Source organism: Sciurus vulgaris, assembly GCF_902686455.1.
Source record: "Sciurus vulgaris genome assembly, chromosome: 6".
NCBI lineage: Eukaryota > Metazoa > Chordata > Mammalia > Rodentia > Sciuridae > Sciurus > Sciurus vulgaris.
The window spans coordinates 58,333,612-58,345,144 of NC_136466.1; the positions used below are offsets into that span (position 1 = coordinate 58,333,612).

At 35.6% G+C, this 11,533-nt stretch overlaps 1 protein-coding gene across 1 annotated transcript; it reads left to right on the plus strand.

Annotated features, from left to right (window-relative positions):
- LOC306664014 (calmodulin-alpha-like) lies at positions 1-1,139 on the plus strand. Its single transcript, XM_079144703.1, is given in 2 exon segments — positions 1-330; positions 333-1,139. Coding segments are annotated over 2 exon segments (447 nt in total). The 5' UTR covers positions 1-62; the 3' UTR covers positions 512-1,139.
- Positions 1,140-11,533: the final 10,394 nt, after the last annotated feature.

The window sequence follows — 11,533 nt, forward strand, 5'->3', positions numbered from 1 at the left end:
AGTGGAGCGAGTGAGCTGAGTGGTTGTGCGGTCGTGTCTCGGAAACCGGTAGCACTAGCAGCATGGCTGACCAACTGACTGAAGAGCAGATTGCAGAATTCAAAGAAGCTTTTTCACTATTTGACAAGGATGGTGATGGAACTATAACAACAAAGGAATTGGGAACTGTAATGAGGTCTCTTGGGCAGAATCCCACAGAAACAGAGTTACAGGACATGATTAATGAAGTAGATGCTGATGGTAATGGCACAATTGACTTCCCTGAATTTCTGACAACGATGGCAAGAAAAATGAAAGACGCAGACAGTGAAGAAGAAATTAGAGAAGCATTCGTGTGTTTGATAAGGATGGCAATGGCTATATTAGTGCAGCAGAGCTTCACCATGTGATGACAAACCTTGAAGAGAAGTTAACAGATGAAGAGGTTGATGAAATGATCAGGGAAGCAGATATTGATGGTGATGGTCAAGTAAACTATGAAGAATTTGTACAAATGATGACAGCAAAGTGAAGACATTGTACAGAATGTGTTAAATTTCTTGTACAAAATTGTTTATTTGCCTTTTCTTTGTTTGTAACTTATCTGTAAAAGGTTTCCCCCTACTGTCAAAAAAAAATATGCATGTATAGTAATTAGGACTTCATTCCTCCATGTTTTCTTCCCTTATCTTACTGCCATTGTCCTGAAACCTTATTTTAGAAAATTGATCAAGTAACATGTTGCATGTGGCTTACTCTGGATATATCTAAGCCCTTCTGCACATCCAAACTTTAGATGGAGTTGGCCAAATGAGGGAACATCTGGGTTATGCCTTTTAAAAAAAATAGTTTTCTTTAGGACTTGTCAGCATGTTGTTGTTGAAGTGTGGAGTTGTAACTCTGCGTGGACTATGGACAGTCAACAACATGTACTTAAAAGTTGCACTATTGCAAAACGGGTGTATTATCCAGGTATTCATACACTATTTTTTTGTACTGCTGGTCTTGTACCAGAAACATTTTCTTTTATTGTTACTTGCTTTTTAAACTTTGTTTAGCCACTTAAAGAAAATCTGCTTATGGCACAATTTGCCTCAAATCCATTCCAAGTGGTATATTTGTTTTCCAATAAAAAAATTAAACAATTTAAAAAAAAAAAATCTGTATAGCGCCTTTGGAAGTCTGGACATTTTGACAATATTAATTCTGCCTATCCTAGAACATGGGAGATTGTTCCATCTTCTAAGGTCTTCTTCAATTTCTTTCTTTAGTGTTCTGTAGTTTTCATTGTAGAGGTCTTTCACCTCTTTTCTTAGATTGATTCCCAAGTATTATTATTTTTTTTTTTTGAGGCTACAGTGAACCGAGTTGTTTTCCTCATTTTCCTTTCAAATGTTTTTCATCACTTATAGTAACTGTGAATTCTGATTATGTATTGTTTTCATTTTTTTATTAATTAGGCTTTTGTCAGTGGCAAGAATGGAACCCAAAGCAGGCTAACAGAACAAGGAAGTCCAGGGGGGCAAATGATTCCAGGGACTCCGGCTAGTAGGAGGAGGAACGCAGCACCACTTCACTAGGGCTCTGTCTCAACTATCCTTCTCCTCTAGTTTGCCCTTCAAGACTTCACTTAATTCTCAAAGTAAACTCAACCACACAGCTTGCTTGATGGTTTCTGAACCAAACTCAGTCCCAGGAGTTTAGCAACAAATGAAGTCAAAAGTTGATGTGTCTCAATAAATATTGGCAGAAAAAGACTAGGGAAGCTTCCCAATGGACTCAGTTTAGGAATTATGATCCCTCTGATTCAGTCATGTCACTGATCTTGTGCTCACTTGATATATAGTGAACCCTATAAAAATGAGAATTTAATTATTGAAAAGAAAGAGAGACTGGGAAGACTAAACTCATAGATAGTTGTGACCTGTTACTCCTGGGTTTGCTCTAAATGCTGCTCTACGTTTAACTGAAGGTTGGAGAAAACTTCAGTTGTCTATCTCCTTTGAAGTATAGTTACAGACACTTGCCTGAACTCAGAATTTATGATGTTCAAATCCAAATATGGCTCTTGGTAATCCTGTGAATGGCTGAATATTTTCACCACAATACATCTTATAATGATTAGTGTTTATAAAATGCCTCTTAGTACCAGATATCTGGCATGTAATCCTCATAACTATGAGGAAGATTATGTGAATCCAGATCATAGTGGAAAGCTAGGATCCAGATTTAGGGAATATACCTGGGCCCTGTGTTCTTAACCACTCAGCTGGACTGCCTCCAGCTTATGTAGAATTATGGAGCGCAACAAATGAAAGTCATTATAAGGACACTCAGTAGGAAAAATGAAACTTGGTCTTAAAGTGAGTTCATGATCAGTTACTGCCTACCCAGATTCTGCTCTCCGGTCATCCTTCATCATTGTCTTCTACAGCTGAGTGTGGTAGAAAGGATTCCTTCCATGGGGTTCAAACTGGCTATTACTATGGTCCAAAGGTCTGAGACTTCTCTAAAAAGTCCTAGAATCTTGTTCCCTCCGAGCTAGAGTTTTTTTTTTGTAAACAAAGTCTCCACTAACCAACTATCCACTTGCTTGGCTGGGTATTTTTAGGACTAATAAGCAACTCCACCAACTTTGAAGCCTGATCCTTGATCTTTACTCTAACCTCACAATTATTCTAATAGGACTTAACATACTTATGACAGCCTTGTACTCATTATATACCAATTACAACACAAGATAGAAAATTTTACATTTCACATTAACAATTTTCCATCCTTCTCACAAGAAAATAACTTTATACACCTTCCCCATCAGTTAATCAAAAATTATTTTAGGGCCATATGCAATATAAATATAATGTTTAAACAAAACATTAGATTGTAAATCTAACAATAGAAGCTAAAAACTACTTATTTACTGAGAAAAGATACAAGAACTGCTAACTCATGCCTCCATATATAACAATATGGTTTCATTTTTTTGTTTGTTTAAAAATTTTTTCTTCATACATGTATGTAGGGTAATAATGTCCATCTCAATCCACCCATCCCCACCTGGCCCACCCCTCCCCTCGTTCCCCTCTGAAAATCCAAAGTTCCTTCATTCTTCCCTACCCACCCCACCCCCACCCCCCCCATTATGGATCAGCATCTGCTTATAAGAGAAAATATTTGACCTTTGGTTTTGGGGGATTGGCTTATTTCACTTAACATTATATTCTCCAGGTCCATCCATTTACCTGCAAATGGGATAATTTCATTCTTTAAGGCTATTATTCCATTGTTTATATGTACCACATTTTCTTTATTCATTCATCTGTTGAAGGGCATCTACATTGCTTCCACAGTTTAGCTATTGTGAATTGAACTACTATAAATATTGATGTGGCTGCTTCACTGTAGTATGTTGATTTTAAGTCCTTTGGGTATAAACCGAGGAGTGGGATAACTAGGTCAAATGGTGGTTCCATTCCAAGTTTTCGGAGGAATCTCCATACTGCTTTCAAAGTGGTTGCACCAATCTGCAGTCCCGCCAGGAATGTATGAGAGTATGTTTTTCCCACATCCTCGCCAACAATTATTACTACTTGTATTTTTTTATTTCTAAGCAATTTTTATTCCCTTGTCTTTTTTTAAATTTATTTATTATTGTAAGCAAATGGGATACCTCTTGTTTCTGTTTGTACATGAAGTAAAGGCACACCATTTGTGTAATCATACATTTACATAATGGTGTTTGATTCATTCTGTAATTTTTGCCTTCCCCTCCACCCCTTCCACCCTTCTTTTCCCTCTATACACTCCCTCCTTCCTCCATTCTTGCCCCCTTCCCACCTCCCCATTATGTGTCATCATCCGCTTATCATCGAGATCATTTGTCCTTTGGTTTTTTGAGATTGGCTTATCTCACTTAACATGATATTCTCCAGTTTCATCCATTTGCCTGCAAATGTCATAATTTTATTTTTTATGGCTGAGTAATATTCCAATCCAATATATATATACCACAGTTTCTTTATCGATTCATCAATTGAAGGACATCTAGGTTGGTTCCACCATCTGGCTATTGTGAATTGAGCAACTATGAACATTGAAGTGGCTGTATCTCTGTAGTGTGCTGATTTTAAGTCTTTTGGGTATAGGCCAAGGAGTGAGATAGCTGGGTCAAATGGTGGTTCCATTCCAAGTTTTCTGAGAAACCTCCACACTGCTTTCCAGAGTGGCTGTACTAATTTGCAATCCCACCAGCAGTGTATGAGTGTACCTTTTTCCCCACATCCTCGCCAACACTTATTGTTGCTAGTATTCTTAATAATCGCTCTTCTAATTGGGGTGAGATGGAATCTTAGGGTAGTTTTGATTTGCATTTCTCTTATTACTAGAGATGTTGAACATTTTTTTCATATATCTGTTGATTGCTTGTAGATCTTCTGTGAAATGTCTGTTCATTTCCTTAGACCATTTGTTGGTTGGGTTATTTGTATTCTTGGTGTTGAGTTTTTTGAGTTCTTTATATATTCTGGAAATTAGTGCTCTGAGTGTGAGTGGCAAAGATTTTCTCCTACTCTGTAGGTTCTCTCTTCACATTGCTGATAGTTTCCTTTCCTGAGAGAAAGCTTTTTAGTTTGAATCTATCCCAGTTGTTGATTCTTGCTTTTATTTCTTGTGCTATGGGAGTCCTTTAAGGAAGTCTGATCCTACGCCAACAAGTTGAAGATTTGGACCTACTTTTTCTTCTGTAAGATGCAGGTTCTCTGGTCTGATTTCAAGGGCCTTGATCCATTGTGAGTTCAGTTTTGTGCAGGGTGAGAGATAGGGGTTTAGTTTCATTCTGTTGCATATGGATTTCCAGTTTTCCCAGCACCATTTGTTGAAGAGGCTATCTTTTCTCCATTGCATATTTTTGGCACCTTTGTCTAGTATTAGAAAATTGTATTTATTTGGGTTTCTGTCCATGTCCTCTATTCTGTGCCATTGATCTACCTGTCTATTTTGGTACCAATACTATGCCGTTTTTGTTACTATTGCTTTGTAGTATAGTTGAAGTTCCGGTATTGCGATACCCCCTGCTTCACTCTTTCTGCTAAGGATTGCTTTAGCTATTCTGGGTTTCTTATTCTTCCAGATGAATTTCATGATTGCTTGCTCTATTTCTGTAAGGTACATCATTGGGATTTTAATTGAAATTGTGTTAAATCTGTATAGCACTTTTGGTAGTATGGCCATTTTGACAATATTAATTCTGCCTATCCAAGAACATGGGAGATCTTTCCATCTTCTAAGGTCTTCCTCAAATTCTTTCTTCAATGTTTTATAGTTTTCATTGTAGAGATCTTTTACCTCTTTGGTTAGATTGATTCCCAAGTAATTTGTATTTTTTTTTGAGGCTATTGCAAATGGAGTTGTTTTCCTCATTTCCCTTTCAGATGTTTCGTCACTTGTGTATAAAAATGCTTTAGATTTATGCATGTTGATTTTATAGCCTGCTATTTTGCTGAATTCATTGATGAGGTCGAGGAGTTTTTTGGATCCTCAAATATAGAATCATGTAATCAGCAAATAGTGACAGCTTAAGTTTCTCTTTTCCTATTCGTATCCCTTTAATTTCTTTAGTCTGCCTAATTGCTCTGGCTAGGGTTTCGAGGACAATGTTGAATAGAAGTGGTGAAAGAGGATATCCCTGTGTTGTTCCTGTTTTTAAAGGGAATGGTTTCAGTTTTTCTCCATTAAAAAATAATGTTGGCCATGGGCTTAGCATAAATAGCCTTTACAATGTTCAGGTATGTTCCTACTATCCCTATTTTTTCTAGTGTTTTGAGCATGAAGGGGTGTTGTATTTTGTCAAATGCTTTTTCTGCGTGAATTGAAATAACCATATGATTCTTATCCTTAAGTCTATTGACATGATGGATTATGTTGATCGATTTACGGATGTTAAACCATCCTTGCATTCCAGGGATGAACCCCACTTGATGGTGGTGCACAATTTTCTTAATATGTTTTTGGATAGGGTTTGCCAGTATTTTGTTAAGTTTCTTTGCATCTATATTCATCCAGGATATTGATCTAAAATTTTCTTTCCTTGATGTGTCTTTTCCTGATTTGGGTATGAGGGTGATCTTAGCTTCATAGAATGAGTTTGGTAGGGTACCCTCCTTTTCTATTTCCTGGAATACTTTGAGAAGTATTGGAATGAGTTCTTCTTTGAAGGTCTTGTGGAACTCGGCTGAGAATCCATCTGATCCTGGGCTTTTCTTGGATGGCAGGTTTTTAATGGCTTCTTCTATTTCATTGCTTGATATTGATCTGTTTAAGTTGTGTATGTCCTTATTAGTTGTACTTTTGATAAATTATCATTCTGACTAGAGTGAGATGAAATCTTAGAGCAGTTTTTGATTTGCATTTCTCTAATTGCAAGATATGATGAACATTTTTTTCATATGTTGGTTGATCATTTGTATTTCTTCTTCTGTGAAGTATCTGTTCAGTTCCTTAGCCCATTTATTGATTGGGTTGTTTGTTTGTTTGGTGTTAAGTTTTTTGAGTTCTTTTCTATATCCTACAGATTAGTACTCTATCTGAGGTACATGTGGTGAAGATATTTTCCCATTCTGTAGGCTCTCTATTCAAATTATTTATTATTTCCTTTGCTGAAAGAAGCTTTTTAGTTTGAATCCATCCTATTTATTGATTATTAATTATGCTTCTTGCACTTTAGGAGTCTTGTTAAGGAAGCCAGGTACTAAGCTCACATGATTAAGATTTGGGCCTACTTTTTCTTCTATTAGGCACAGGGTCTCTGTCCTAGTGCCCAAGTTCTTGATCCACTTTGAGTTGATTTTCGTGCAGGGTGAGAGATAGAGGTTTACTTTCATTTTGTTACATATGGATTTCCAGTTTTGCCAGCTCCATTTGTTGGATAGGCTATCTTTTCTCCAATGTATATTTCTTGGCACTTTTGTCTAGTATGAGATAACCATATTTATGTGGGTTTGTCTCTCTCTTCTATTTTGTACCATTGGTCTACATGTCTATTTTGATGCCAGTACTATGCCATTTTGTTACTATTGCTGTGTAGTATAGTTTTAGATCTGGTACTGTGATGCTTCCTGCTTCACTCTTCTTGCTAAGGATTGCCTTGGCTATTCTGGGACTTTTATTTTTCCAAATGAATTTTATGATTGTTTTTTCTATTTCTGTGAAGAATGTCATTGGGATTTTAATAGGAATGGCATTGAATCTGTGTAACGCTTCTGGTATTATGGCATTTTGACAATATTAATTCTGCCTACCCAAGAGTATAGGAGATCTTTTCCATCTTCTAAGGTCATCTTTAATTTCTTTCTTTAGTGTTCTGTAGTTTTCATTGTAGAGGTCTTTCATCTCTTTTCTTAGATTGATTCCCAAGTATTCTATTTTTATTGAGGCTATTGTGAATAGGGTATTTTTCTAATTTCTCTTGCAATGGACTCATCACTTATGTATAGAAATGAATTTGATGTATGGGTATTGATTTTATATCTTGCTACTTTGCTGAATTCACTTATGAGTTCTAGAAGTTTTCTGGTGGCATTTTTTGGATCTTCTAAATATAGAATCATGTCATCAGCAAATTGGGATAGTTTGAGTTCTTTTTTTCCTATTTTTATCCCTTTAATTTCTTTCATCTGTCTGATTGCTGTAGGTAGGATTTCAAGGATGATGTTGAATATAAGTGATGAAAGAGGGCATCCCTGTCTTGTTCCAGTTTTTAGGGGGGATGCTTTCAGTTTTTTTCCATTTAGAATGATGTTAACCATAGGCTTAGCATAGATAGCTTTTATAATGTTGAGGTATGTTCCTACTATCCCTAGTTTTTCTAGTGTTTTGAACATAAAAAGGTACTGTATTTCATCAAATGCTTTCTCTGTGTCTATTGACATAATCATATGATTCTTCTCTTGAAGTCTGTTGATGTGATGTATTATGTTTATTGATTTCCACATATTGAACCAATTTTGCATTCCAGGGATGAACCCCACTTGATCATGGTACATTATCTTTTTAATATATTTTGTGTGTAATTTTCCAGAATTTTATTGAGAATTTTTATGTCTATGTTCATGAGGTATATTGGTCTGAAGTTTTCTTTCCTTGATGTGTCTTCGTCTGGTTTTGGTATCAGGATGATACTAGCCTCATAGAATGAGCTTGGAAGAGTTCCCTCCTTTTCTATTTCATGGAATAATTTGAGAAATATTGGTGTTAATTCTTCTTTGAAGGTCTTGTAGAACTCAGCTGAGAATCATCTGGTCCTGGGCTTTTCTTGGTTAGTAGGCTTTTGATGGCATCTTCTATTTCATGACTTGAAATTGATCTGTTTAAATTGTATATGTCCTCCTGCATCAGTTTGGGTAGATCATATGTCTCTAGAAACATGTCAATGTCTTCAAGTTTTTCTATTTTATTTGAGTATAAATTTCAAAATAGTTTCTAATTATCTTCTGCATTTTGGTAGTATTCATTGTGATATTTCCATTTCTCCACAAATTTTACTAATTTGAGTTTCCTCTCTCTATTAGTGTGGCTAAAGGTTTATCAGTTTTATTTATTTATTCAAAGAACCAACTTTTTGTTTTGTCAGTTTTTTGAATTGTTCTTTTTTCAGTTTCATTGATTTCAGCTCTGATTTTAATTATTTCCTATCTTTTGCTGCTTTTGATGTTAATTTGTTCTTTTTCTAGTGCTCTGAGGTGTAATGTCAGGTCATTTATTTGTTGACCTTTTATGCTTTTAATGCATGACCTCAATGCAAGAAACTTTCCTCAGCATTGCCTTCATAGCATCCCAGAGATTTTGATATGTTGTATTAGTGTTCTCATTTACCTCTAAGTATTTTTTTATTTCCTCCTTGATTTCTTCTTTTATCCATTCATCATTCAAAAGCTTGCTATTTAGTCTCCAGGTTTTGGAGTAACTTCTATTTTTTTCTTTTATTATTGATTTCTAGTTTCATTCCATTATGATCTGATAGAATGCAGGGTAGTATTTCCATTTTTTTTTTTTTTTATTGCTTATACTTGCTTTGTGGCATAACATATGGTCTACTTTAGAGAAGGATCCATGTGCTGCTGAGAAGAAAATGTATTCACTCCTTGCTGGATGAAATACTCTATATATGTCTGTTAAGTCTAAATCATTGATTGTATCATTTAATTCTGTAGTTTCTTTGTTTAGTTTTTGTTTGGAGAGCTGTCCAGTGGTGAGAGATGTGGGTTAAGGTCACCCACTATTATGGTGTTGTGGTCTATTTGATTCTTGAAATTGAGAAGGGTTTGTTTGATGTATGTAGATGCTCCATTGTTTGGGACATATATATTACAATTGTTATGCCTTCTTGTGTATGACTCCCTTAAGCAACATGGCATGTCCTTCTTTAGCCCTTCTAACTTTGGTTTGAAGTCCATTTTTACTAATAGGAGGATGGAAACTGCTGATTGTTTATGCAGTCCATGTGACTGATATTTTTTCCCAACTTTTCACTTCAGTCTGTGGATGTCTTTTCCTAGGAGGGGAGTCTCTTGAAGACAGCATATTGTTGGGTCTTTTTTAAAAATCCAATCTGCCAGTCTATGCCTTTTGATTATTGAGTTTAGGTCATTAACATTCAGGGTCATTATTGATATATGATTTGTATTCCCTGTCATTTGGTTTATTTTTGGTTTTTAACTACTTAGTTTCTCCTTTGATTGAACTTTCCTTTAGTGTAGTTCCTCCCTTTGGTGATTTATGTTTTTTTTTTTCATTTCCTCCTCTTGGAATATTTTCCTGAGAATGTTCTGTAATGCAGACTTTCTAGTTGTGAATTCTTTTAACTTTTGTTTACCATGGAAGGTTTTTATTTAATCTTCAAATCTGAAGCTTATTTTTGCTGGATATAAAATTTTTGATTGACATCCATTTTCTTTTTTTTTTTTATTGTAAGCAAATGGGATACATGTTGTTTCTCTGTACATGGAGTCAAGGCATACCATTTGTGTAATCATAAATTTACATAGGGTAATGTTGTTTGATTCATTCTGTCATTTTTTTCCTTCCCCCCACCCCTACTACCCCTCTTTTCCCTCTATACAGTACTTCCTTCCTCCATTCTTGCCACCCTCCTTAACCCTAACGCTAAACCTAACCCTAACCCAATGCTAACCCTCCCACCCCCCATTATATGTCCTCATCCGCTTATCAGCGAGATCATTCGTCCATTAGTTTTTTGAGATTGGCTTATCTCACTTAGCATGATATTCTCCAATTTCATCCATTCACTTATGAGTTCTAAAAGTTTTCTGGTGGAATTTCCAGGTTCCTCTAAATATATAATCATGTCATAGCGAACAGGGATAGTTTGAATTCTTCTTTTCCTATTCGTATTCCTTTAATTTCTTTGGTTTGTCTAATTGCTCTGGCTAGTTTCAAGGACGATGTTGAATAGAAGTTGTGAAAGAGGGCATCCCTGCCTTGTTCCAGTTTTTAGGGGGAATGTTTTCAGTTTTTCATCATTTAGAATGATATTGGCCATGGGCTTAGTGTAGATGGCCTTTACAATGTTAAAGAATGTTCCTACTACCCCAGTTTTTTCTAGTGTTTTGAGCATGAAGGGATGCTGTATTTTATCGAATGCTTTTTCTGCATCTATCAAAATAATCATGTGATTCTTAACTTTAAGTCTGTTGATATGGTGAATGACATTTATTGATTTCCGGATGTTGAACCAACCTTGCATCCCTGGGAGAAAACCCACTTGATCGTGGTGCACTATCTTTTTAATATACTTTTGGATGCGATTTGCTAAAATTTTGATGAGAATTTTTGTGTGGATGTTCATTAAGGATATTGGTCTGAAATTTTCTTTCCTTGATGTGTCTCTGTCTGGTTTAGGTATCAGGGTAATATTGGCTTCATAGAATGAGTTTGGGAGGGTTCCCTCCTCTTATATTTCATGGAATACTTTGAGGAGTATTGGAATGAGCTCTTCTTTAAAGGTTTTGTAGAACTTGGCTGAGAACCCATGTGGTTCCGGACTTTTCTTTGTTGGTAGGCTTTTGATGACCTCTTCTATTTCATTGCTTGAAAATGATTTCTTTAAGTTGTGTATATCCTCCTCGTTCAGTTTAGGTATTCCATATGTCTCTAGAAACTTGTTGATGTCTTCGAGGTTTTCTGTTTTGTTGGAGTATAGATTTTCAAAATAGCTTCTAATTATGTTTTGTATTTCACTCATGTCTGTTGTGATATTTCCTTGTTCATTCCGAATTTTAGTAATTTGAGTTTTCTCCCTCTTTCTCTTTGTTAGTGTGGCTAAGGGTTTATCAATTTTGTTTATTTTTTCAAAGAATCAACTATTTATTTTGTTAATTTTTCCGATTGTTTCTTTTGTTTCAATTTCATTGATTTCGGCTCTGATTTTAACTATTTCCTGTCTTCTACTACTTTTGGTGTTGGTCTGCTCTTCTTTTTCTTGGGCTTTGAGCTGTAGTGGTAAGTCTTTTATTTGTTGATTTCTACTTCTTTTGTTGAA